Source organism: Neopsephotus bourkii, unplaced genomic scaffold, assembly GCF_033783945.1.
Source record: "Neopsephotus bourkii isolate Nb327-2 ecotype Australia unplaced genomic scaffold, CSIRO-AGI_Nbou_v1 NB_1765, whole genome shotgun sequence".
In the NCBI taxonomy this organism is placed as follows: domain Eukaryota; kingdom Metazoa; phylum Chordata; class Aves; order Psittaciformes; family Psittacidae; genus Neopsephotus; species Neopsephotus bourkii.
The window spans coordinates 3,411,403-3,439,382 of record NW_026902239.1 but is presented as its reverse complement, the minus strand read 5'-3'; the positions used below and the strand labels follow the sequence as shown (position 1 = coordinate 3,439,382).

Genomic DNA, 27,980 nt, shown 5'->3' with positions numbered 1-27,980 from the left:
CTCTCCCCCCGTTTCTCGCGTTTTAGAGCTATGGAATTCGTTGTTTCACCAGCATTTCCAGCACGGCCAGCGACGCCTCCGTCACCAGCCGGACACGCGTGTGCACACTGGAGGGCTCCATAGCAGCAAGAAGGGACGGGGCCCGCAGCCAAAAACAGCTGTCCATCTGCGAGCCGGCTGTCGCGGCAGAGACCCCCAGCCTCCTTTTTGCCCCCAGCTGCTCGTCAGCACGGCCCCGCCCCTTTCGGCCGTTAACGGCTACGCCGGCCTCGCGCTGGAGGGGGGGGGGAGGGGAGGAGTTAGCGCCCCTCTTACGCATGCGCAGAGCGTGCCGCGGGGCATTCTGGGAACGGTAGTCACTCTGCCCGCACGGTGAGCCCGGGGGCGGGACTCCCACAATGCCTCTCGCAGGGCGGCAGCCGGGGCCGCTCCGCCCCTAACTGCGGTCATGTGACCGGAGCCCGCCGCTTCCGTAGGGGAGGGGTGAGAGCCGGCGAGACCTGGGGAAGGGGGGGTGTCCACGCGCGGGCGGGGGGCGGGGCTGGCCAGGGGTGCGGGGCTGGCCAGGGGTGCGGGGCGTGCCCTTCGCCGGGCGTTTAACGAGTGGCGGGGGGCGGTGGTTGTAATTCTGCGGGCGTTGGGGTGGCCGGTGGCGTCCCGAACCTCCGTACCTGTAAAATGGCGGTGAGCACCTAGGGCCGCCCGCGCCACAGGCGGGAGCGGCCTTAGGTGTGGTGCACAACGCTGTGCCTCCTTCACGGCACCCTCTGTCGCCTCCTGCAGCGGGGGATCTCGGAGGAGGCGCTTCCCCAGGTGTGGAGATCATGAGTTAGAGCCCATAATAGCACGTATGATAGCGTGAGCAGTACCTGTCCCGCCCACATGCGTGTGTAACCGCAGCGATAACCGGGCATCAGCTGAGTGGTGAGAAAGCTGTTAGCCTTCCCTTTAGCGGAGGTTGTTTGGTGAGGGTGGATCACAGCATTCTTATGCCACCGTCGTTTCTCGTGTTGGCTGTCATGGACTTGACTAGTCACGGTGTTTTCTAGCAGTAATCTATGGGATGGAAAGCTTGAGATCGTATTGAGGTACCTGTCGGCTGAAGGTAGTGTAAGGATTTGAATTCTTGCCTGTTCTGCAAACCAGGCAGGCCTGGACAGCTTTTGAAAACTGGTTTCTCTTGTTTAAATAAATGAGTGACTGCTCATCTTTGAAGAAACTGTAAAGCTGTATGTCCATGCACTGTGACCTGTTTTTTCCCTTGCTTTTATTGTAAGTGCCAGTTTTAATTGATGTTTCTTTTTTTTCCTTTTCCCTTTGAAGGACACGAGATTAGTTTAGATGCAGTAAACTGGAAACAATGGAAGAAAGGAAGATCAAGAGGAGGAGCCCCAAATCATCTACCAGTCACCCTGCTCAGGTTGCTAACTCCAAGAAAAACTCAGTGCCGGTCAGTAAAAGCACAGCCTTTTCAAATCCTGCGCCACAGCCGGCGGTACAAAAACCAAAGTTAAAACGGTAAGCTTGGGAGCGTCTTGCAAGCTGGGAAGTTGGGAGCAAAAAACCTGCCCCTGTTCAGACGGATGAAAGGGTGTTTCGTGTGGCTGGGGCAGAGTGTAAAGGGTGAGCTTCAGACTTGTGAAACTCTTTGATGATGCGTCTTTTTTAGCAAAGCAGTTTGTGTTTAACACAACAGAATGGTTATTTTACAGAAAAGGAAGGTGCTCAACACTCCTCTTGTAAGCTTTTATTACGCAATGCTGCAGACTCATATTTCAGCTTAAATGAAAAGATGATAGCCTAATGGGACTGGTGAAAGACAAGAGATGGGTGATCAAATATGGCAAATGTGGGCATTGTGTGGGAGATGGCAGAGCCACATACGTGCAACTGTGAAGAACAAATACATGACTGCAAGGATGGGACTGATGAGTAGGGCAAGAAACGAAGGATGTGAATTGAACAGGATGTGCTAGAAGTGGAATTTCCTGGTGTTTTTTTGCTTTGGGACCTATCAGCAGGGGCAGCAGTAGTTCCCAGGCCATACTTGTGTGCAGAGAGAGACTTTCAGCTCTTAAAAAAGCACCTTCTTGGAATAGTTTGTGTTTGAGTTTGAGAGTGTTGATTTTCCTTAATGTTAGAAAACACATTTCTTGTCCATGGCAGGTACAGTAGATAAATGAGTGAAGAGGAATTTTAAAGTGAAATGTTAGCTAGAGAGAGGCAGCTGAGTTTACTGTCCTCTATTAGCTGAAGATTAAATACTGCACTGTCATCATAAGCACAGATAGTCTGTGTGAAGGATCCAGTATTGGCCTGATGAGTAATGAATTTCTGCAATGTAAAGTCTGCTGTTTTTCAGGGAAAATGTATTGTGCTATAAGTTGGTGGTTACTGCAGCTTAATGTACAGTCAAGCCTCAACGCTATTATAGAATGTACTAGAAAGTAATTTTGTGCAGTCCACAATACTGGCTAGAGAAGAAAAGGTCCTTTTCACTTTAAGTTTTGGGAAGGGACATTTCTTGCCCAATTATTAAGTCAAGTTTAGCAAGCTGTGCTAGTATAGACAATTCCTTGAACTTTCCAAGCAGGAATGGACACAATAAGGTGAAAATGAACTGTAGTTATGATAGCAGAGTAGGAGTATTTTAGTTTTCACCTGATCTGCAAGGCTCTAATAGAACTGATGGACAGGGATAGAGCAGTTGATGTCATCTACTTGGACTTGTGCAGAGCATTCGACACTGTCCCACATGACATCCTTGTCTCTAAATTGGAGAGACATCAATTTGATGGGTGGACCACTCAGTGGATAAAGAACTGGCTGGATGGCCACATGCACAGAGTTGTGGTCCATGGCTCAATGTCTGGCTGGAGACCAGTAACGAGTGGTGTCCCTCAGGGATCGGTGTTGGGACCAGTCTTGTTCAACATCTTTGTCAGTGACATGGACAGTGGGATTGAGTGCGCCCTCAGCAAGTTTGCCGATGACACCAAGCTGTGTGGTTCAGTTGATATGCTGGAGGGAAGGAATGCCATCCAGAGGGACCTTGACACGCTTGTGAGGTGGGCTGATGCCAACCTCATGAAGTTTAACCATGCCAAGTGCAAGGTCCTACACTTGGGTCGGAGCAATCCAGGCACAGCTACAGGTTGGGCAGAGAAGAGATTCAGAGCAGCCCTGTGGAGAAGGACTTGGGGGTGTTGGTCAATGAAAAAAGGAACATGATCCCGCTGTAGTGTGTGATCACAGCCCAGAAAGCCAACCGTATCCTGGGCTGCATCAAAAGGAGTGTGACCAGCAGGTCGAAGGAGGTGATCCTGCCCTTCTGCTCTGCTCTCATGAGACCTCACTTGGAGTACTGTGTGCAGTTCTGGTGTCCTCAATGTAAGAAGGACATGGAGGTGTTGGAACAAGTCCACAGGAGGGCCATGAGGATGATCAGGGGACTGGAGCACCTCCTGTATGAAGATAGGCTGAGAAAGTTGGGGCTGTTCAGCCTGGAGAAGAGAAGGCTGCATGGAGACCTCATAGCAGCCTTCCAGTAGCTGAAGGGGGCCTATAGGGATGCTGGGGAGGGACTCTTCATTAGGGACTGTAGTGATAGAACAAGGGGTAAATGGGTTAAAACTTAAACAGGGGAAGTTTAGATTGGATATAAGGAGGAAATTCTTTCCTGTTAGAGTGGTGAGGCACTGGAATGGGTTGCCCAGGGAGGTTGTGAATGCTCCATATCTGTCAGTGTTCAAGGCCGGGTTGGATGAAGCCTTGGGTGATATGGTTTAGTGTGAGGTGTCCCTGCCCATGGCAGGGGGGTTGGAACTTGATGATCTTAAGGTCCTTTCCAGCCCTGACTATTCTATGATTTTATAATAAAATAAGTTTTCCAGAGTGGTAATGTATTATATTAAACCTTATATACAGGTGCGGGAAAAAAAAATCAATGACCTTTCTGGCACACAAATCTTAACTTGATGTCCGAAATTGATGTAGAAATAGCCAAAGTTAAACCTAAATTGAGACACACTGCTCTGAGCTGAACCAGATACGATAATTGTTGGACCATTAGTTGTTCCAGCATATAGATTATGAAGTCTATATGATGTTTATAGATCACAGAAACTGTTAGGCTGGAAAAAGAATTTTTCTTTCCCATAGGAAAGAATTTATGACTTACAGAGCTTGGAAGTGTTCAAGGGAAGGGTGCGGCTTAGTATGCTGTAAACCCTAGTATCTTCACTAATTAAATAAAGCTTCTTTATTAAGTCTGTGATTTTATTCAGTATCCCATAGTATTCTAAATTTTAACTTTTAGTATCAAAATTTCTCACTGAATCCAGTTCTGAAAAGACTTACTGTAAGGCTGCAGAAGCAGCCATGCCCGTATGAGAGAGGCTGCTTGCATGCATGCATGGATGGGCAAATCAGGGCTGAAAACAGCCCCTTACCTGAATTGTATTAGGTTAGGATGCAGTATATCTGGCTGTCCAGCTGTAACTGTGTGTTTAGCTTCCATATCAATTACACATTAATATGGATAGGAACTAGGAAAATTTACCTGGAGACAAGGTCACCTTCCTGTATAGATTGTTGCAAGTTGTTTTCCAGGCTGGTTGCAGTCTATAGGTGTTTGTGAGAACAGGAGCATATGCTTGCTGAGGGTTTTTCCCTCTGACTTGAAGAGAGTTTGCAGATGCCTTTTTTGTGTCACTGCTGGTCATCTTTAGCGTATTAAGGTGGCCATAACACACATGTGCTTCACTGATGTTTCCCAGTACTTATTAGTAAGAAAGCAGGTTATTGGAATTTTTCATTCTGCAGTACCAAGCTGTCAAGATAGCGATGTTGTTCTTTAATCTTCAGGCAAACAGGCAATCTGTATTTTTAATTTAAATGGAGTAATTGAAACATATACTTATTTTCCATTTCATTTTCAAAACCCAGATGTACATTTATCTTACATTCAGATTCTCAGGGAAAGTGAAAGCAGGAAGTAATCTTTTTGGTTTGTTTGTATTTTTCCAGAGTAATAAAAGAGAAAGCCAAACCTCCAGGAGGCGAAGCAAAAGGGGCACAGGCAGCACCAATCCAGCATTCTTTTCTCACAGATGTATCTGATGTCCAGGAAATGGAAAGGGGACTTCTGAGTCTCCTGAATGATTTCCACTCTGGCAAACTTCAAGCATTTGGTAAGTGTCTGAGTTGTCTGTATGCAATGTTTGTATGTTTTTATACCTGTATGATGGTAACATTTGCAAGCAAGTGTGCTGCTGTACAGACAGGCTGCCACGTTAACAATAGTGGACTCCACCATATGAAATGAAATTTAACAGTCTTCCAGTATCTGAAGGGGGCCTACAAGGCGTGCTGGGGAGGGACTCTTCATCAGGGACTGTAGCAATAGGACAAGGGATAAACTGAAACAGGGGAAGTTCAGGTATAAGACATAAGGAAGATATAAGGATATATTATAAGGTACAAGGAAGAAGGTCTTTACTGTGAGGGTGGTGAGGCACTGGAACAGCTTGCCCAGAGAAGTGGTAAATGCCCCATCCTTGTTCAGGTTGGACAGAGCCTTGGGTTACATGGTCTGGTGGGTGGTGTTCCTGCCCATGGCAGGGGGGGTTGGAACTAGATGATCTTAAGGTCCTTTGCAACCCTAACAGTTCTATGATTCTATAATTAATAGGTCTTACTGCATTTTTAAATTATAGTCCTATTTTAGGGTCGTCTTTGGTGTGAGATTATTCAAATGCCATTTCATTGTTCCTTCCAGCATGGCTTTCCAAAGGCAATACCTTGGCTTATGGATTTAAGATAGCAAGTTTCAAGCCATTTATTTTTGAAAGTGTAAGAATAATAAAAAGTAACTGTATTTAGCACCTGATAACACTTATGTAACATATTAACACTTTAACACTATTGGTAACAACTTTTATGGAATCCAATACAAGTTGCATTTTACCCAGCTTGCTCTTCTGTCTTAGCTTCTTACTACTTCACAAGTCGATGGAGGGTTCAGAAAAACCATGATGCTCTTCTGCCTCCTTCTTTTCTCTCTACTAAGTAGAAAGATGCATACGTGCATTTGCAACTTTAGTGTTAGGTCGGCATGTCATGTTAGTTCCACAGTGATTTTTACAAGAGCACCTGAGAAGAGTTATATAAGCCGTCAATTACAAGGAACAAACCCCAAGATTAACCAAAATTAGAAAGGACATTTATTGTGATTATACTCAAAGTTAAAAACTAGGGCCTTCCTAATTTCACAGAAATTCAGAAGTAGAGAAAAAACACATTTTTAAAACCCAGTTAGTTCATTCAGTAGTTATCTCAAAACCAGACAGATGACAAACTTCAGCACTGAAATGGGGAGAAATCAGTGAGAAAGCAAATTAACTTGTAAATTTGATGTTTAAATGCCTCTTCTGTGATGTAAAAAGTTACACCTTTGCACCTTCATTTTTCTCTCTTGGGTTTCTTTATCATTGTGATATTGCTCATCCTTTTAGGAAATGAATGTTCCATAGAGCAGATGGAGCATGTGCGGAGTATGCAGGAGAAACTTGCTCGCCTCAACCTGGAGCTCTATGGAGAGCTGGAAGAACTCCCTGAAGATAAAAGAAAACTAGCCAGTGACTCCAACCTGGATAGGCTGCTGTCAGATGTAAGTACTGGGTAGGCAGAAAACATGGAACTTTGCCCATAGCACTCAGCTCAGGGAAACAACATTATTGGGTGAGCAGTGATGTACAGCTGAGGAGGATATAGCTCTGTAATGAGCCAAGATGTAAGTCCTGCCCTCATGTTAGTTTTGAGGAAACATGGTACCTTGTTCTGTTTTTATAGGCTGCTGCTTGTTTGAGTGAGTGGAGCAGTCTAGCTGTAAACTGTCTGAGGTTTCAGGCATGTTTAGAGGCAGCCCATGTATCTGGGAACTACAACTATTTTCCCTGTGGCCCATCCTCCCAATTATAATTTTATATATATATATATAAAGCATATATTTATAAAATATATAATATATATATTTATATGCAAAACCTATATATAGAATATATATAAAAATAATGTGTGGAAGACCACACATAGCAAAAATTCTACACTTTCAATTTCTCCTTTCTGTTTTTAAACTTCTTTGAATTTCCTGAGATCAGCAGATTGAAACCTAATTTGGGACTGAGCCCTGGTATAGAATTCAGTTCAGGTTTGCATTGCTTTTAGTAATAAAATTACACATTTTAGCCCAAACTACTAGTGATTTTCTCACCAGTTTAATGTAATTATTTCACCATATCAGCATTTATTTGACTAACTGAAATGCTGTTACTGATAATTTCTATATTTATATTGCAGCTAGAAGAACTGAATTCATCTATGTATCCTTTCCTTAGATGTCTATTTTGCATTATAATTATTGTGTACTATAATTGAATTACAGTGTATTTCCCCAGTAACTAGTGTCTTTACAGGAAACAAATTGCTCAATAACATCCTTTAAGCTGGTACCGTAATACCTCACGATTCTAGGTGATTCTGCATAAATAGCTGGATCTTAACACTTTTAATTACAGGCTGCTTTTTCATACGGTGATTCACTTAGCTAGTGTGTACCACTTCAGACAATGCATTGACAGTCAGTGGCAGAGTCTGTCAGAAGCACAGTCCTTCTATATGTGTCTAGCTGAGATATCCTGGAACAAACATACACAAAAATCTTCCCTCTATAGTACACAGAAGCATTCTGAGTCCTATTGCTTTTTATTTTTTTCCTAGAAGTACATGTAGCTATTTACACTGATTTTAATGTGCATTGTGTACTGACCTAATTAATTATTTCTAAGGTCAGACTATGGTTGAGTCAAATACTTCAGCTGAGCTTTGGTAATTGGATAAGCCCTCCCAGAAGAAGATAAAGCTGAATGTTCTTAGCTTGTCTTTTACACCATATTTTTGATAAGAACAGAGCTGAGGAGTGTTGCATTCAGTTTATACTGTGGTCTGGTTATTTCTGATGTTTACACACTTCATATGCATTGAGGGAGGTGGGACTGAAGATATGGCTCTGGTATATACATTCTCTGTGGAAAGCTGTTTAAGGCTAGGCCTTATAAAGAACACAAGTATACTGTGACAGTAATATCACGTAATAGTGATAAAAATAATCTGCCATCCCCCTTCATCTGCCAACTAATTCTGGAGGTATGTAATACTTACATCTTACTGAGAAAGATTAATCTGCTGGCTGGAAACTAGCATAGGACACAAAGGAACTGAAGTCATTGGACTGACGCATACCTGTCACACGACTGAGCAGAGTTTTATGTAACATTGCTATCTTGTTTATACCTTATCTATATGTGAAATTTTTATTCCTTAATGTCTGATTCAGACAAAAACTACATTTAGCAGATGCTCAAGATATTCCAAATGGTGCCACAGGCTGAAAGAACAGCTTTGTCAGATGCTTTTCTTTTGTTGGGTTTTCCCCCTCCCTGACAGTGGAATCTGGAACATTTGTGGGTTTGTGCGTGTTTGGTGTTAATTCTATACACTGAAGAATCAAAGTGCAAATCCAGGTGTTTCTTTTTGCACATTCCTCTTTGAGCACTGCATTATGCCAGTACTCAGTATTTAGAGTTTTAAACAGATGATTGTGATGCTGTGCTTTTTATTATTGCTTTATTTAATAGAAAAACTGGGCAAATGTGAAAGTACATTTTTTTCTGCTCAGTGTTGTTTGTATGGTTGAAAATGATGTATGTATATAAGTTCATTACCATCTCCCCATTTTTTATCAAGGTACCGATGTTGCCTGTCTGATCAGTATGTAGACAGTCTGCACGCTATCTTTAGTATTCTGTTGATCAGTGATCTCACAGATTAATTTATTGTTAATTAAGTAAAACATTTTAAATAGACAGTGTTTCATTTAGAGAAGCTGCTATTTGTTTGGCTGTGTTAAGCAGGTCCAAGTTCTTTTATGGTCTTAATGGTTGCAGAGTTTACTTTATTTTCCATTACTGTGAATAATTATAGAATGTCACTAGATTACAACTAGCATGTGTGCTAGCTTGAGGAAGGATTGTAAAATTCCAGAATTGGGTAAACAGTAAATAAAGCCAGTATAAGCAATTGTGTAGTCATGCCTGTCTTATAAGCAGCCTGGTATTGGTATCTTCATTGTGTTCACAAAGAAAAAAAATCCTGTAGTAGGGTAAAATCAAGCTGGTTTTAGATCCAACATTTGTATCCTGGTACATCAAACTATGCCTTTGGTTCTAGACTTATTTTGTGTGAAGACCCGCTGCTTGCTGTTAGTTTTTGGCAGGTTGAGTTCTACAACTGTGTTAACACAAAGGCACAAGGAGCAAAGGCACAAGAGTGTGGGTTAAAAAGTAGCCTGGTTAAATTTGGATCATGACCTGTAAATTTAGTTCAGTCAGAATTAAAGCAATAGAAAGTATTTGCTAGACTTTAGTTAGAGTCTTATAAGTAATATGCAACATATTGAGACTTCACAATTCCATCACATTCTTCATATTTTGTTAATGCTTATTCCGTATCCCTACTAATCCCAGTTTGTCAGGGTTATGTTGTGGTTCCAGGTGCTTCACCTTTAACACAGTATATACAGAGATTCTGAAGCATCAGCTTGTGATGCTTTGCATTTTTCGTCTGCTTCAACTCTTGAAGCATTGTATTGTTAATTTTAGTTCTATTCACTACAGAAAAATGCAACCTCACTCTCCTGACCTCCCCAAAGCAGACAGAAACTTGGTATTTCTTCAAACACAGGTATATGATTACTGCAGTTCTGCTCTAGGCTTTCCCACAAAAACTGAAGGGGATGACACATTTCCCATAAAAGGCAATAAAACCCAATGCTTGCCCTAGGACAGGAGCAGGCACGGGTATGCTTTTTCCCTATGAAGGCTCAAGTTTCTGATAAGAAACCACACATCCTGTTTTTAAGTGGATCATTTCCTCAAGTATTCCCTTCCTTGACCACTACGGCTATTGTAGGTGTCACGGGTGCTTTAAGTGTAGTTTGTTTCTAGAAAGGAGCTCATCTATCACAGGGCCACTGAGCACAGAAGATGTGTATCAAATTCAGCTACCAGGTAGGGCTTACTGCATTTTCCGTACAAATGTGCTCACGTTTCATCACTCCTCGTGCAATCAGATCCAGCACTTCATGTCAGAGGTCACATACAGGAACTGTTTCTGTCCATATGCAAATGCTGAGTTCAGAGACTGTTTAGGATTACTAACACAGAACATGTTTTATAGCCAGCAATAGTGGAAATTCATTCTTTTTTAATTACAAGTAATTAAATTCACTGTCAGTGATCTGTGCTTGTGCATCTCACTGTCGTCATCACAAGACATGGGCTTCATCACAGCCCTCTTCACTTACTGTAAGAAACAGCTACAAGATGAATGAGTACACATCAAATCCACAATTAATTGCTCAAAGCACTAACTAGCATAAAGCATTTGATAGTGGGAACACGACATCAGAGCAGGCCCCATGTATGCCAAGTCCCTGCTTTCCCAGACATGGCTGAGGGCCTGCCTGCTGATGGGAGGTCATGAATGACACAGAGCAAGAGCTTTAGGTTGGAACAGCCTTTAGGTGACGGGTTAATTGAACTTGGTCAGACAAAACTGGTGCAAGTGAAACAGTATTTCTTAGTGCCTGGAGGAAACAATAGCTTAGTTACTTCAATATCTGTTCTCACACTAACAAACAACTTTGTTGTACTACGTATATTTACACCTTTAGTTACATGACTTTCCCTGGCACTGATACCAAGGCATTCCTCCTCTTCTCCCTAGACCAGAACCCATATTAGCCATGTGTCTTGTGGTAAGTAGCTGCTGAACACAGAAACTACCTGAAAAAGACTGCCTGCTGTTGCTTAGTCTCTGTTTCTGGTCAGAAGGTGAGTCTATAAAAGACTGATCAAATGCAAAGATAACCCTCCAGTCAGAGAAGCACCAGAGCTTATACTGCCAAGCTGGGAGACAAGAAAAGAGCAAAGGATTCTTAACTGTCCGTTCTCACCATTTCTCTGTACAAAAGGCCAGAAGTACAACTGAGCCTGAATTACTATGCAAACAAACTAGGATTTTTCCTTTTAGAACTGCCAGCATGGTCAAACATTCAAAAAGGCGTGTGTCTGCTCCCAGTGAATGGCATACTCCAGGCATATCCTTTGATTGATGGTCTGGTTCTCAGACTAAGTGCAGGATGTCTGGATTCCAAAGAATAATAAAAATGAAAGCTGCAGTTTATGACCTACAGCAAAGAAAATCAGTTTTAAATTAATACTTTTCCTAATGATCCTTCCCAGATAGGTTCTGACAGTGACATTTTACATAACACTAAGAAATGAAGGTCAACCACTCTTAATTCAACAAATTTCTTGTAATAACAGTGTACTATATGATTGCTGTAAGCAGGTCTGAGTCTGGAATAAGTACAGATCCCTATAATGCTAGTTGGCTCTCTTTAGATTCAGTTCAGTTTTGATAATTTTTAGCTTGAATTTGAATTTTGACCCAAACCAAAGTTCACAAAACAGATGTTCCGCTGTCCGTTTTTTACTATTTTCAAAGTCCCAAAATAAGGAATCTGTTAACAGGGAACCTTTTTTGAAAAGAATAGCGTCATTAGCTTAGCTCTTTCTTACAACTTACCTAGTTTCCTTTCAGTTTTGACTAGGAACCTGCAAGTTATTAAAACCTCATCAACCACTCTGAACACATGCAAACAGATGACTGGATGAGCACAGCTCAGGTTTGTGAACTCAACATAACCACCACATAGGAGTCACTACCTACGCACAGTACTGGGATAAAGACTGCATGATTAATCCAACCAAGCATCATGCTGACTCATTTGTGGGTAAAGCATTCACCTTATTGTTGGATAATAAGGAAAAGCAATTAGTATTTGCTTTATCCACCACTACACAGTTATAGATACAGACTGCAGGCATTATCCCTGTGTGGCGTGTGACCTGGTCCATGCCTTCAGGTATTCTGCTCTCCTGCCAGTGTAACATGCACCCAGAGGCTAGAGCTGGTTAACCCACCTACCCGTCAGTTCCTTGGGTGCAGCTTCAGTGTCTGTTTTATGTCAAATCAATGTTTCATGGCTCACTGTACCTTCTTAAATGACAGGCACACCTCTGTCAGAAAGACACAGCTCAGATGGGAGCAGTGCCACACACACAGATGGCCTTGGACTCTTGTAAGAAAAGGCGGCATGAAATTACATGAGCCAAGTTTGCTTCTCACAGTCTGTCCTGTAGGATGAATTTAGACACCTATGGCTGAATGCCATAGGTTGGGGATGCAAAGCCTTCAGAAGCATTTTCTCAGGAGTCTATTACTGCAGTAGAGCTTGACTGCATCCTTAATACTTGCTTGAAAAGCTTTTACCAGAATCATAACAGCCAGAATCCTTGTAACACATACCCATTTAAGACTTCTGCCAGTCAAAAAAGCTGACACAAGCTACAGTACCTAGACCAATGAACAACTTCAAAAGCCTAATGCAAACAATGTATTTCCTACTCAAATGCAAAAAGGTTTCTATTAATTCTTAAACATATTGCATAATAAGGTACCTCTGAATCACAGGACTAACCACAGGGTAATAATGTGTAAATCATGAGGTACAGCCTGGAAGCAGTGAAAATATTTTATGCTGTTTTCCATACATTTTTAAGCTACAGCTTACTACATAAATGCTAGGAGATGAAAACAACCAGGAAAATACATATAGAAATGCACATGCCAGTATTTCTGTAGCAAGTGCTGCTTTTTGCTACACAGGTGTCTAGAGACCATTTTTATATTGGAATTTGTAAGCAGTATTCAGAGCTGAATGCCTCAAGGAATACATAATTTTGGTCTGTGTACTTTTAACAACACATAATGCTCTGTTCTTACCCTCTGGACAAAGGAAAAAGCATCTATAGGTGTACAGAGCAGGGGGGGAAATCATTTTCTCGTTTAAACCATCATCAGAACAAAGCGAAGCTTGAGGTGGGGTTCAGCTCTTAGCCCCTAACACTACAGAAATACAACCCTACTACTAAGTTAACAGCACCAGGAGTTCATCCTCAGAGTGGAAAGGTCCCTGCTTCATGCAGGAAAACTGAAAATACAGCTTCCTTTCAACACCACTGACACCACATTTTCAGTACAACTTCTGCTCTATCCCAGAACAAAATCTAAAATGCTTTAATAAGGTTTTATTGATGGCCGAGGCTGCTGATACAGTTTTAAACTCAAGTTCAAGTTGTCGATTTGACAGGTTGCCCTGTATTTACTTAGCAAAGAACACATGCTCTTCCCATTAATGGCTAACTGTATCTGAGTAACTGCAGAACAGCTTAAATTATAAGGCCCTTGCCCTTCTGTTTTACAATTAAAAAAAAAAAAAAAAAGTTTTCTTACTCTCAAGCCCTTTTAACCTTATCCTTACCGTTGGCTTTAAAGTGAGGCCACAAAAATCAAATAATACATCATATTGCCATCTTGATAAAAAATTTTAAACCCAAAACTGTAGCTTGAGAATGATCAATATCATCTATTTTCAGTTCAATTTTTGCCAGTTTTCAGTTTGTATGAATTCACATCAGGACAGTTTTGACAGTTGAAATGCAACCCCACTTAAACCAATACATAGGGTTTTTTTCCACAGGTGGAAGAAGTGTCTTCCTTCTACTGCACATTCGCAGCTATTTACAAAAAAGGAAGCTTTAAATTGTCAAAGGATTCCATTGAAAAGGCTCTAGGAAGAAAGGATAAAAAAGCAGTCACAAAACATTTGAAGTTTTTGTCCCGTAAAGTTTAAAATATTACCAGTCTTAGTGTTTTTCTTGGTTAGTGAGGCCACCTGTGGAAATAACTTGTGAGAAACCATAAAATCCATCAGAATGACCAGCCTCTCAATTTTGATAAAATGACATTTGAATTAATAACTGCTTTTCCACAGGAACTTTCTTGCTTTATCTCCAAAGTGCAGGCAGGTACTTTCAAGTACCCTTCTACAGCAAAAGGACTTACTATTCTTTTATGACCTCTTATGCTGAATTCCATGGCAGTTGAACGAAACACACTCCTAAGACACAGCAGGTGTTCCCAAAGCAATTCCTTGTGACTTCTGATGAGAAATCATACACTGCTGAAGCACTCACTATACATACCTCTTTGCCAAGCCTGACACAGCCAATCATACGTGCTAGACCCTCAGAAGCCCTTAACAAGTGTTCACACACACACACGTTTTCAGTTCACAGCAACTGTTGTAATGCTTATTCCACACCCTACTCCCCCAGCTGAATGTCAGGGGGACATTGCCTCCTTTCTCAATAGGCAGCTGTTCTTTCAAATACTAGTCTGCCTTATTTGCCTTTTGAATGGATACTAAAGACAACAGGCTCCTTGCAGAACACACTGATTTCACAAGTGAACTGATTCAAAGTTAACTTGTTCCTCCCCATGGACATGCCCTCTTCTGTCAGTTTAAATGAAATCTTATTTGAACCAAAGAGAGAAAAATCAGCTGGACCTCTGACGTTCTGTAACAGAAAGCAAAATCCACCATTCATGCTATATGGGATATACCCAAGAGTTTACATGTGTTGTAGAGTAGGATGTATCCTATAGGCAGGAGGCAGGGAAACAAATATGTAAGGTTCAACAGCAGTATTACTAGAATGTTTTTTTTTTCCATCAATATAACATTGAACATCAGTTTAAAATTGCTTTCATTATTTCTGATGTCCGTTTCTTAGATTGCTCATAATCAAGACCAGTCAAAATGACAGAGGAATTTCAACTCCTTCCAGATTAGATGCATGCCTCATGTCTGTAAGAATGGAAGTGACAAGAACATACTCTAACAGAGATGGAGGAAAATTTATCTAGCTTTCTGTGCTACAGTATATGCAGTAAACATGTGACAGCACTGTCTTAAGCTGTGAGATCACAAATTTAGCACTTTGTAGTGTTACGATTCTGAATCCAAGTATTACAATGAAACAAGGGCTGTTTCTGACAATAACTTAAATGCAAGACACTGAATACCTAGTATCAGTAAGCTGGAAAAAAGTACTGTAAAAATCATTTTGGAATACAGTAACATGTACAACCAGGTACTACTAGTGTACAATCTGGCTTTAAAGCAGGAGTTGCACCTTTAAAACCTATTTTGTCAAAAACCCCAAACAAACAAACAAAACAAATTGAAAGGGAATTACACAGTACTAAATCTTCTCCCGAGACACAGAACTGAATTTTGAAAAGCAATTAATTCAGACTCCTGTGGGGGGAAGTAAAAATAAAACTGTACTTTGATGAGTACTGTTTATCAGGACTAGGCTGTATAATCTCATTAGTATATATAGGCATTTATAACATTGTTTCTATACAGCCAACAACAGTTCTTTTCAAAGACCATTAAGAGAACACATTTAAAATAGGTGGGGTTTTTTGCTATTAGAGAACCAAGTCCTTAGTTATCATGTGCTTTATTCTAGAGAGCTGTATTATAAATGATTAGTACAGCAATGTGCATGGCAGAACAGGCTAGAATTCTGCTTATGAAATTAAGTTGTCCAGAAAACGGAACTCTGGGGAGTATAAATGCTCAACTGCACATGAACTGCTTTATAAGGTATTTAAGCAACTTCAGCATGCAAATATGTTCGAAATACTCTGAGGAAGACTGAAAAATAACTTGTGTAAGAATTGCATAGTTATTACTCACTTGGGAGTAAGATGTTTTTGTTGTAATGTCACCATTCCATGAAACTACATTCTACTAGCAACTAAGGCTAGAATGAGTCAGGAAACAGTGGGCTGGTTTGTTTTGTTTGGTTGGTTGGTTTGTTTTTGGTTTTTTTCTTTTAGGAAAAAGTGATTCAGATTAGGTCATCTGTACAGCTGCATTTAGAGACAAACTCCATGCATAGCTGAAGCCTTGAGAGTTAACTCACCTTTGCCCTAAATGCAGAGCAGAAACAAAGCGCAGCCCATCCACAAGGGACAGAGACATCTCACACAGGAAACAATGCTGCAAATTTATTTTCTTTAGTTTTAAGTTTTTATAACCTCAACTTTGTTTATCCCACATAAGACATTTCCAGTAATAAGAGATCGCCCTGTTCATGTACTGTACAATTGCAAGTAAAATGAGGGGCATGTGAAATACAAAAAAAACCTGAAAACACTAGCTTACCCTGGGCAGACTTGAAATACTGCTCAAAAAATTGGCTTTTCAGCTTTTTACCTTTGCGTTTTGGAAATCTGCTCTGCTGTCCAAAGATAGGCAATGAATGGAGAAGAAAGCAACTCCAAAGCAGGTAGAATGAAGAAAGAGGCGCATTAGCAGGAGAAACAAAGGAAGCATAAATCAAAGAGAAAACAGACACTCTTCCCATCACAGAGTCCAAAGAAAAACATTTTTCAGGTGTTTCAGAAATGCATGCTGCTGTCCATCCATCCATCCTTCCCAGCTGGGTACGTTAATCACAGTCCATACTATTTAGTAGTCTATGTTTATACTTGCAATGTAGGCAGCACATCCCTGGTACGGTACGCAATTCCTTGCTCCAAAGAGCTTACAATCTAAGTTCATTAAAAAAGAATGCATTAAGTAGCTGGATCAAGATCAAACACAGAAGATAGGAAAATTGTTTTATAAGGGATTAAAGTTTGGTTACATTACTAAATGAGGTAACTTACGAACATCGTTGGCAGTGATGTTCTTAAGACACAACTTTTCAGTTAGAAGCTCTTCTGATCATGAAGAACTGGTTAAAAATGTACTGAACGATGCATTAAAAGTAATCCACAAAATTCTTAACAGACTTGTTGGCAAGACACAATATTCGTGTTATTCTACTAGAAAGATATGGATGTTACAGAAATTTGTATGTATATGTCACATTTGAATGTAAAAGGCTTTTTACATTAAAGTTTAAAACGTTCTGATTTAAGAACCCTGCTGTTACAGGCTTAATACTTAAGTATTAATATGAAAATAGTACTATTTTAAAAATGTATTTTTGACTTTAAAATAAACTGGACAAGATACAGTTGGGGTTTGAAATCAACAATCTAACTTCATTAAGCAACCCACACTTTCCCACTTTTTTTAAACACTGTTCTTGCTACTTGGCAGTTATAATACAAATCATTAGTCCATCAACTTCAAGGTTTTTCAGTTTTGTTTTGTGTCTTCTTTTGTGGTTTGGGTTTTATTTGGGGTTTTTGCATTTCTGTAGGTTTTGGTGTTTTTTAAAAAATATATGTATATGTATGTGTATGTATCTATAAATATATATTTTCTAAGTCAAAGCTTTGCAGATTATCTACACAGTTGGAATGTAATTTATATGTAACCTTTACACATATTTAGCTATCATAACTTAATCCCCTTACGTGCAAAAAGGAAGTACCATCTTTCATGCAGCTATGGCATCTGTGTCTCTCGCTCCAGGGAATCTTGCTTTGGACTATATACATAAGCTGTCTGCAAAATGTACATAACATTTGGGAAAAAATGTCGGAATAGTTATAGCAATAAAAGGATGATTATCCAGTCGGTAAATTATAACAATAAAGACAAATACTTCTTTTTCACTGTAACAAACAACACATCCAGCAGAAAAAAACTAACTTGAGCTATCCTTTTGGAAGGAAACCAGATGTTAAGAAAATTTCATTTAAACGCAGAAGTGAGACAGTGAGGGTAAGGACTGCTAAGAGGCGATCATTTTGCTTGAATTTTGAAAGGTATGCTCAAGGATATGAAAACAGAAATGAAAACTAAAGAACTACAGATTACTTTGACCCAAGTCAATGGTAGTATTTAGGTTTTAGAAGTAACAACCGTATTAAATTTGCTCATAAGAGGAATATTAGCCACAGATTACCAAGAGAATTCAATCATTTCTGATCAACAGCTAAAAAATGAGGGAAGAAAACGAGCAAGGGATTATGGATCAACTGTTTCTTGTACAGGCCACAAAACTACAAAAAATTCCCTTTAGACTGGCAATAAACCCCTCCCCCCCCTATTTGAATGAGTTTCAATTCCCAGGTAAAGATGAATCAACAAAATTAAAATATTGTGCTGTTTTATTGGTGTAAAAATCACACAGTTGCTAGTTCTGATTCTGCAGAGATACATCCATGCAGTTAAACATCTATGATCCCACAGCCAGAAGAAGCCATTAAATAGAATATCTGCTGTTAGTCAGCAATTAATGCAAATTTACATATGAGATCAAAAGGTGTGTATCGTACAATATACAACAAATCCTAATACAGTACATCAACCTGAATAGCAGGATACACTCAGGGAACTGTTTGTTAATGGTGAAGCCTGTCTATATGCCAGAGAAATAAGGCCTGGAAACAAGATGACAGAAGGTACCCCAGAATTCCTAAGAAGCAAACTGTTCATTTTTTGTTTTATTTGTTTATTTTTGCTGGGAATTAGAAGTTCATAGAGGTATTGACACATTACTTGACAGTACAATTTGTTATCGTGAAGACTGGTGGATGTGATCTGTTATTAAAAGGTAATGTGTGAAACATGCAATTACAGGTGGTGCTTAGGTAATGTGTAATTAATACGTTGGAGATTTACACCCAACTCTTTTCGCAAAAGGGAGGGCTGAAAAAGGTCTGTTTGACAGATTACCAATTGTACCATAAATCTTCATATGCATGCGGCTGAGTCAGGATCATGAATGGATAAAATGTGAACACCTGGCAATCTGTGGTTACATACTTTATAGTGTATGCAACAAAACAAAATAAAATCCAGATGATGTGGCAAACAGCCTGCAATAACCCTCTCAACCTGAAAAAGCTGGTTTATTGCAAAGAGGCAGGCTTTCTAGAACTGTGAACAACTTTCCAATTGTGAAAGGCAGCTTGAGAAGTAACATTGGCCAATGACAGTTTCTCTCTTTTCCGGCACAATAAGATCAATGCCATAGTGAAAGAAGACTTTATGTGCTTAAAGTTTAAAGTCAACTGGTTAGCAATCCTCTTCTGCAAAGATGTTTCAATAGGAAAAAAGAAACCACTAAAAAATTCCAGTTGGAAATTTTGGCGACAAACTTTGCAAACTCAAGCCCAACAGAGACCACGGATACCCACAGAAAATGATGTGAGAGGCAGTGTCACATTCAAGGAAAAGGTTTTTTTTTTTTTCTCTCTGTACTGAAATTAAAATACTTAAATACAAAAGTGGACAAATTGGCAAAACAGAACCACAACATTTAATGTAGAATAGAGTGCACTGAGCTAGTGCATGGATCTTTAAATAGGCTTTGAAACCAATACCCCTTTCAAAATTAGTAAATTCACAGTTAACGGGAGTAGGCTTAGAGGTGAGAGAAAGGTCGAAGTTGTTCCAGTTGGACTTCCAGGGAGATTCTCTCTTCAAGAACATCCTACAAAAGAAAGATCTTCTACTGACTGTCCACAGTGAATGAACATTCCAAAATATCCTCATACAAACAAAACTGGTAAACATCAGCTTCACTTCTGAGAACTAACATTTTCTAGAATCTGAAGAACTCTTCCCATAATCTGAAGAAAAGATTGGCTATCTGGTACTTAGTCATAAGTGAAAGTGTACACTTTGCTCAAAAGGAAAAGCCATTTAGTATTCTTTCATTTCTTTCAAAAAACCCAAACCCACAAAGTTGTAACCAGCTGCAAAACCAATCATAGCATTTTCAAATAAAGTTTAAAATGTTAAGGGGCAAGCCCTTATCTCAGTTAAAGGACTGGAAACTTGCCATTTCCCCCCAGTTTTTCCTCCTATGTATTTTTTACATACTTTGTCTCTCATAAAAAGTAACAAGTGAAACTCAGTCTGGATAATTTTTAGAATGGCTTATCTTTCAGACTAGGCAGTATCACATTTATTCATGTTTACATTTAAGGTTTTTAACTGATTTCATAAGTAATATTGGATATCTTAGGATAGCAAGAGAAAGTTGTTAAGATGGTGCCTACAGATAAATCCAAAATTATAATAGCTGACCTAGATAAACAGATGACTATTGTTGTTATTAAGCTACAAGTTTTGTATTCCAGATTACTGTATTTGTTTGAAAGTAACCAAGACTTAAGGTTTGCTTTTCCTTCAGAAGCAAAGGAAGGAAAGCTGCTCTTCTCAATACTGCTTTTAGAGTATCTGATGACCACAACAGCTACCTTGAATTATTAATACTAAGTTAATGTTTCTGCTTTTTTATTTTTAGTGTAGCTGAAGGCAAATCAGGACATTGAAAAATGTGTTTTGTAGTAGCAAAAGCATCCTTTGTAATTTTACAGGTATATTCCATGGTCTACAAAACCATCTAAATATTCTATAGTGATATCCTCTACTATGTATATCATTGGTTTGCAGAAATGCCCATTATTATGTATCACTAACATCTTGCCTTCTCAGGCTCTTCTCTTAAAGAGACAAAGACTATGGAATTACCTTTAGTTGCTGCTGTAGTTCACTATTCAATCTGGCCAAAACAGTGTTGGTTTCCTTGTTACGTCTGATTGATGCCTGAATTGCCTTCTTGTCTTTCCCGACTGACCTAAGAATATATAGAAGTACTGTAATAAGTAATTTCATAACTTAGCTGAACATCTAATTTATCATAATCTCCTTTTTAAATGAGCAAACTCCTCTTTAATTTTTTAAAAAATTTGTTACACTGTTATTTTCCCTTTTCTGCTTGGCTCGATTGTTTATCTGCATGGAAACCACACATTTAGTTTCAATGAAAGAACAAGCAGCAGATTTAAAAAACTTACCATAATCCATTTTCCAAAGCCACAACACACGGTACAACATTCATTTACCTCGAAGTGACTAACACAACAGTCCCACTTTCAAGCTAGGACACAAAGACTGCACATTTTGGACTGTTCATAGTTACCATTATTTGAAATTCAACACTACATCTTAATACTTCTGCCACTTGTTTCCAACATACTTGCAGAAGTTACAAAGATGATACTCCAAAATCCAAGACCAATAAAAAGTCTCCCAGTAACAGAGGCTTTGGGATGATCTTGTTTAAAAGCCAAAAACTTTTAAACTGTTAAATTAATCTAACTCAAACACAGTGAAGTTGTTTGCAGCTCCTGGAACAGAAAGTGTGTATGCTGTTTTAATGTAAAGTTTCCAGTAACAGATGTATTTATACACTTCTTGGGTTACCTAGGAATAGATGGCTGTGAAGCAAGAACAGCAGCTATGACACCTGTTTTCTGTGTATGTTCCTCAGCTTCAGGTCTTAGCTCATCCTCTGATTTTAATCTTCTGCGAATAGGCTTTGGTGGTGGAGCAAGCGGGGTAGTGCCTTTACCCTAGAGAGAAAAATCACAGCCTATCAATTCTCACAACTGCACTAGACTTGGATTATAACCTGGTAGCTTTTTTACATTACATGCTTTTAAAACCAGTTACTGAGTTAACTGAATTTACAACCCATCTGATATTCTCTGGTGGACATCTAGCTGCATTCTCATATGGTCTGAAAAAACTGTGCAAGCAGTCAATTGTAAATACACATCATCTCAGAACAGGCCTTCCCCCCAGTAATTATGTAACACAAAAACCAAAACAAACCAAACAAAAAAAGCTTCTGTTAACCAATTTCTGCACTAAAAGTTTTGCTGTTTCAAAAATCTGAACACTTAAGGATCTTCATTTTCTGCTATCTCAATAAAGGTAATCATGAACATCTGATGCAAAAATTCATCACACACATGCCTATTTCAAGCCCACACTGGATCTAAGGAAACTGGGTTCGAGTGGAAGCATACGGAGTTGCTGTCACAAATCAAACCAGACATAATTTCATATGCATCTGACAACTACGCTCTCCTTCCAAGTGTTCTTTGCGTACCGCACTAGTGGGGACATTAGCAGGTGCTTTGTCTTCAACTCTTCCATCTGCTTTGGCAACTCTAAGAGAACTTGCAGAATCAGAGGGCTTTTCAACCTAGGGGGATATACACTATATTTAGAAAACTACTTCTCAACAAATATTTCATTCAGCAACAGTCAATATGCTGTGTTCTGATACATGAATATAGTTAACACCTAAATTCAAGTCTTCTTTAGAAGGACAAGCTGGAATACAACAATAAAACCATGCTTTGAAATAAAACCATCTAAAACTATCTTGGTCACAAACACTGGTTTGGCCTGGAAGCAGCTTACAGAATAGGCACAAGTAAAATCCTGTACTTCCTGCCAGACCTGTCTTTTGAGAAGTTAAGATTCAATACAGAATATAAAATTGTTATGAAAGAGACAATGGTTATTTGAAAGTACTCTGCTCTCAAGCATTTTACTCGAAATAAAGTCAAAACCCCAATGTTATGAGGCACTGTAGAGTAAAAGAGGCTGTGGCCTGATGATAAAATGCTACAGCTGTTTTTGCTACTACATTACCACCATTATCCATCTCTTCTGACAAAGGTTCATCCCTCCAGTGGAGCACAATGCCACTGTTCCCTGTCCACCCCAGTACAAAACAATCAGCAAGCTTAACTTCAGCAGTTTTCAGTGGCAGCTTAAGCTAATGCAGCTGATTTTGCAATGAGGTACATGGAGAGCCCTCAAACAGTTCTACATCATTGACCTTCCCGATTAAGGGAAGCAAGAACATGCTGCTGATAGTTGGGAGAACTTTAAAGCACCACAGGTACTTTTGCAACTGAGGATGCCGAAGTGCGCCAGAGAATTTACAATCTGGGTGAAGGCTACAAATTATGACAGGAAAATACAAAGTAACTTGTGTAATAGTAGTTTGCTATTATGACATTAATAGGAATAACCCCAAGGCTTCCAAACTTTTAAGTCCTGTGTCTGTAGTAGGAAACAAGGTTTTGTAAACATCTCTGATGATCTACTATAGAAAGATGCTAGACTTCTATTCAGGCTAGATGTCTCTCCAACAGTGTTGAATAAAAAAAATTAATGGAATTGTAGCAGAAGTTAACGATATCTGTCATCTCATTTATTAAGACAGACTAGTTTATGACTTAGAAGTCATTTGAAAGGCTGACAAGAATGAGCAGAAGAAAAGTTTTGCCTCTGCAAAATCTTAAATGCACCAATACAATGATGTTTGTGCACATACATGCTAATAAGTACAAAATCTCTCGAATTACAATTAAGAACTGAAAGAAAAGAACTTCTGTCTAGGTATTTAGCTATTACTAAATAAATGTAGCAATGTGTAACATAATTGCTTTCTGCCAATGGATTGGGACATCATTAAAAACACTAAACTACTGAGTTCAAACAGCAGAAGTAGGTTTTAAGAAATTCTCATAACTGCTGGTGGTGTTAAGCAATTTACAAGATCTTCACTTCTGCTCACCTGCAAGACTTCTGAGTGTGTTTCAATTTCATCATCTTCCTCTTTGTTTGCACCTGAAACAGCAAATGCCTCAAACTGGCTGAAGTCTGCAAAATTTGGCTGCTCTGGTATTTGTTGAGGTGAGGTACTGGTATGAGCTATTAGGCCTTCAGCATCCACTGGGCGATGCACATGAGGACCTGCACCCTGCAACAAAAAGACAAAAGTATTTAGTGACATTGTCAGTAGGACAAAGCACATCTCATCCAAGACACAGAGAGACCACTCTGTGTTTATAAAAATAGGGAAAACTTTAAGAGAAAAGGAAGTAAAGCCCATTGACTGACTTCAGCTGATGGTAACTCAGATTCTAGGAAGTAGATGCTGCTGCAAAGCAACTGAAAACCAATTTTATCTGTCCAGTGTCAGATCTGCAGAGCGGTTGAAGGATTCAGCTGGTTGAGACAAAGGAAAAAAAAAACACCAAAAACACACCAAACCCAAACTTATGCAAGATTTGTTTTCTACCAAATCAGCCAACTGAACCAACTCTGGTTGCAACTGAACCAACCAGGACTGCAAAGATTACAAACTCTCTGACAAAGGAAGAAGTGGGATATCTCCTTTAGGGAGCAGTCATATTATGAAAAAACTATATCCTATGCCAGACCCATGGAAGACAAACACTTATTTTGCAACTTTTAAAGACTGCTCTCAGTCTGTGTTAACACCTACTAGCTAAACATGGACAGGTAAAGAAATGTGAAAGTGTGACTTTCTTTCCTACAACTCAGAGCTCCAGAGCCACTCATTCCTTTTCACTGTCTAATTTAATCCCTTTCCATGGTTCTACCAGAAGCAGTTCTTTATTCAGGAGAGGCTAACATCTGGCTTGTCTAGGTTTTGCCATCATTCACAAATTGGTGGTTTCAAAAATACCAAGCAATGCTACTCATGTTAAAGATAAGTTAAAATTCAGAGTTAGATAGAAATGATGCACTAATAGTATGATTTTTTCAAAAGTGACATCATCACCTGTGAAGGCTGTGGTCTTGGAGGCACTGCAGGGGGATAGGCAACAACTCCAGCCTGTTGCTGTCCTGTAAAAGAGGCATCACATTTGGCCAAGATTGTTACTCTTCATGCTACAGTGCTATCTAATATTTTTGACTTGTCAACATGAAGAAACACTGCTTTTGCCTACATATTAACCCATCACATTGACCACAACTGTAATGGCACCTCCTTTCAAATTTGCAACAGACAAAACAAGGAACCAGAACATGGATCTTGTCCTTTGTTCCAGCTCAAAGTACAGACACGGTCATGCTTTGCTGATCTTAGTCCTTTCTTTTTTTGCTTTACCCTCATTATACACCACCTTCACATTTTCTCATACTCTGTGATCCTGGATTGAAAAGTATGACAAGTCAGAAGTACAATAAAAACCCTTAAGCAGAATCAGAAGTACAATAAAAACCCTTAAGCAGAATCAGAAGTAAGCATTAATATTTCCTTTGAGGCGAAATACTTAATACCCCTCTCTAATACATTTGATACCAAAAGATCTTCACTTGAGAATATTCTGGCAGATGCAATTCATTGCACATGGGTGCACCACCAAAATGTTACTGCCTGACTTTGCTCCCCCCATTCACCCAAAGGACTACAATGCCAGCATTTAGAATTTACTTATAAATTATCTGTTTAAGCAAAGTGGACTATACATTTTTATACAAACAGAAAGAGTAACACGATTTTCAGCGTTTTTCATTCAGAAGACACAATCTTTCTTCAGAGAAAAAAAAAGAAAGGTATGCTTCAGCAATATATATGCTGAAAAACAGCATAACATACAAGAGCAACAGGGTATATCTACCTGGGGTAACTGAAAAGGATCTGTTCATATCTAAAGATGATGATCGAGAATGAGAAGGATGAGGCCTTGGAGGGGGTGGTGGGGGTGCAGTGTTATCTGGAGATGTTCCTGAATGCGATCTGCAAAACAAAAGTTTCCATAGTGATTTTAGGCAGCTACAACAGAACTAAAATTCAAGAGCTTTTCAAAGTACACAATTAAAAAAAGTTTGACAGATGGAAAAGAGCCTTACTGCCATTGAATTTGCAGATTACAAAATCAGTTTTAAATTTCTGATATCCTTCGATTTCACAATTGTTTTTATATTTCCATTTTCTTAAACCTGTTATCCTAATTGTTCTTATATTACCACAAGTAATTTATCTCTGCAAAATCAATAGCTTGACACACATCCTAAACAATAATAGTTCAGAAACACAGAATCCTAAATATGGTAATTGCATCCAGATGGTAGTCACTATAATTTGCAAAGTATGGAAGATGTACTCAACATCCTGATTAGGTTTTAAACAGGTTAAGTTTAATGTCAATGAAGAATATGAAGTTTCTGTTGGACCTGCCTCAATGCATATTGAGCTGACTATCTCAAATAGCTATCTAATTCTCTGCCTGAAAGTTTCCAAATCCATATACCAGGTAGCAGCATTGCTACTCATTTCCTAGGTCAGATCACCATCTAGTGGATACCTGTTGTAAGTTCATCGAGCACACATGCAAAAAGGATAGAAGGGTGAAATAGCGCCCAAGTCCTTTGAGTGGGAATTACTGTGTACACCTTCCATTTAAAAGCAGCTTGCACAAGCTTCCTAACTACTTAAACATGAGCAAGACAGATTTACTGAATCACCGACAGGAATACAACTACTCTATTATTCAACTCATAAATAACTGATAAGTTCTTTTCTACAACTGACTTCTGCAATGTTCTTCTGAAACTACCATAAAACAAAACTAGGAAAGGTAAGAGGTACCAAAGTTCCACACAGAACTTGAAATTCGTCCAGAGAGAAATGTGAGTTATCACAGGAGAAAAAATTTACTCTCTTAATATACTCTCACAGACAATTCTTCTGTATATAACACTGATGAAATGTATATATATCCAGCTGATGAAATGAAAATCTAATTACACTGAGTCCTAGGGTCATCCATCTATCTACTCTAGTAAGGCGCAAGTAGGATTAAAGGGAGAAAGTGGTTTAAGGGCACTCCTGAAGTATTATTATCTGACATAATCTTGTCAGTTTTTGGTTTTTGAAAATTCAAAAAAAGTACTATGGACTAATGGTAGGGTTAAGGACAATGTAATCTCTGTAGGTAAAGCTGCAATCTGTTGATAAAATAGCAGTGGTAGGAAGTAAAAGACAGTGGGAGAAAAATTTCCTGGATGGATACTGCCAGAACTGCCTGGTCTGGACAGAAGCTGCCTGTGGCATTAAGCAGCAACTCATCATAAAGCTTCACTTATCTACACAAGTTCAGCAAGAGAAACCTAACACAAATATCAGAGGTGAAAAGAACATGTTGAAACTAACATATTGATAGTGCAAAAACATACATAAAGCAAGACAGAACCAAATTTGCCATTAAATATAATGGAGGAAAAAAGGTTTTAAGCTGCTGTGCTGACAGGCAACTGCAAATCTTTCTTTGCTATTGAAGTCTCCCTAATTATTTTTGTTTTGAACCTTACCTCTGAAACTGATTGTAAGATGGTTAGTGGCATAGCTGGTTTTTAATCCTATTCAGGCAGATTTAATGGGAACAATTAGCACCAGCTAGTACAGCACATTCTCTTATGTCAAATGATGCAGTTGTTGGTTATGTGCTTACATAGCTTCCCCCAATCCCTTAGTTTATCTTGGGCCTGTGACTGCCCTTCATTTACTAAAAGTCCCTTATTAAAAGAGATTCAGTTACTGCGGTGGTATTTATTTATGTTTATTTTTCTTGTATGCTGCAAAGTCACAAGGTCCTTCTCCATTAATACCTCATATGATTTTAAAAACACAAAAAATTGGTTTCAAGTAACATCATGATCTCCTGTTCTTATATTTCCTTGTGTTGAGGGAGAGTCTTTATCAAGATTTTTGACTGAATGTGGAGTTTCATTTGATTGGCCAATCCCAAATAACTTTTTAGACCACTTTTTTTTTAACTTTACACATGAACAGGAAGAGCACACATTATTAATGCATTAGAAAACAGACTGACTCCGGATTCCTGAGTGTTAAGACTCTATTCCGCCCTCATTTTACAAACTCGTTGTCAAACAACAGAAGCTCAGAATGGGCTTCTTTCACCAGCTTTTATTTATTTTTTTCAGTTGCTACTCTACTGACCGTTGCCGCGTTACGGTGCTTCCAATTTGCTCTGGATCTGAAGTATACGAGTCCGAACTGCTATAACCATCTGCTGGCAAGAGAAAAGTAAGAAGTTTCATATTTGTTATGAATCATTAATATACTCCAACAGATACAGGTAACAGATAATTTCAAATACGCAATTTTTATTTTTAAAAAAGTTTTATATATTTTTTCCCTGAAAGGTATCATTTGGGCAGGATTCAAAATCCTGGAATCTGAAGAATTGAAGGGTTCAATACAAACCAACTCCCCTCATGCAATACTTACGAGTTCTTGGTTACTACTGGAATGTACTAAGAA

At 39.2% G+C, this 27,980-nt stretch overlaps 2 protein-coding genes across 21 annotated transcripts in view; one reads left to right on the top strand and one right to left on the bottom strand.

Annotated features, from left to right (window-relative positions):
* REPS1 (RALBP1 associated Eps domain containing 1) overlaps window positions 1-27,980 on the bottom strand; it is a 499,053-nt gene that overhangs the window by 416,073 nt on the left and 55,000 nt on the right. For 9 of the 15 annotated variants that reach the window (XM_061378178.1, XM_061378183.1, XM_061378185.1 and 6 more), the window contains 8 exons: window positions 27,657-27,729; window positions 25,315-25,433; window positions 24,471-24,535; window positions 23,457-23,642; window positions 21,972-22,067; window positions 21,281-21,429; window positions 20,546-20,651; window positions 18,154-19,499 (listed from right to left, as the gene is read on the bottom strand). In XM_061378178.1, the coding sequence (XP_061234162.1) occupies window positions 19,431-19,499; window positions 20,546-20,651; window positions 21,281-21,429; window positions 21,972-22,067; window positions 23,457-23,642; window positions 24,471-24,535; window positions 25,315-25,433; window positions 27,657-27,729 (863 nt within the window). In that variant the 3' untranslated portion in view covers window positions 18,154-19,430. Of the gene's footprint in view, window positions 1-18,153; window positions 19,500-20,545; window positions 20,652-21,280; window positions 21,430-21,971; window positions 22,068-23,456; window positions 23,643-24,470; window positions 24,536-25,314; window positions 25,434-27,652; window positions 27,730-27,980 lie in introns of those variants that run through there. The other 6 variants (XM_061378187.1, XM_061378192.1, XR_009729212.1 and 3 more) reach the window with 5 other exon arrangements.
* Window positions 329-27,670, top strand: CCDC28A (coiled-coil domain containing 28A). Of its 6 annotated transcripts, none has more exons than XM_061378194.1 (6): window positions 329-483; window positions 1,324-1,518; window positions 5,029-5,192; window positions 6,516-6,670; window positions 7,360-7,382; window positions 8,396-9,138. In XM_061378194.1, exons 2-6 carry the CDS (start codon window positions 1,361-1,363, stop codon window positions 8,448-8,450), a joined length of 555 nt encoding a protein of 184 aa, XP_061234178.1. In that variant the 5' UTR covers window positions 329-483; window positions 1,324-1,360; the 3' UTR covers window positions 8,451-9,138. The 6 variants fall into 6 exon arrangements, with proteins under 6 accessions (XP_061234178.1, XP_061234183.1, XP_061234181.1 ...); XM_061378197.1 differs by having other exon boundaries at window positions 393-472; XM_061378198.1 differs by lacking the exon at window positions 329-483 and adding an exon at window positions 902-924.

What these genes read in the sequence shown, in the direction of transcription:
- CCDC28A (XM_061378194.1), top strand. Translation starts at nt 1,361, where the DNA reads ATGGAAGAAAGGAAGATCAAGAGGAGGAGCCCCAAATCATCTACCAGT. An exon ending in CAAAAACCAAAGTTAAAACG is followed by an intron (nt 1,519 to 5,028) that starts GTAAGCTTGGGA and finishes GTATTTTTCCAG; the next exon opens with AGTAATAAAAGAGAAAGCCA. An exon ending in TGGCAAACTTCAAGCATTTG is followed by an intron (nt 5,193 to 6,515) that starts GTAAGTGTCTGA and finishes TCATCCTTTTAG; the next exon opens with GAAATGAATGTTCCATAGAG.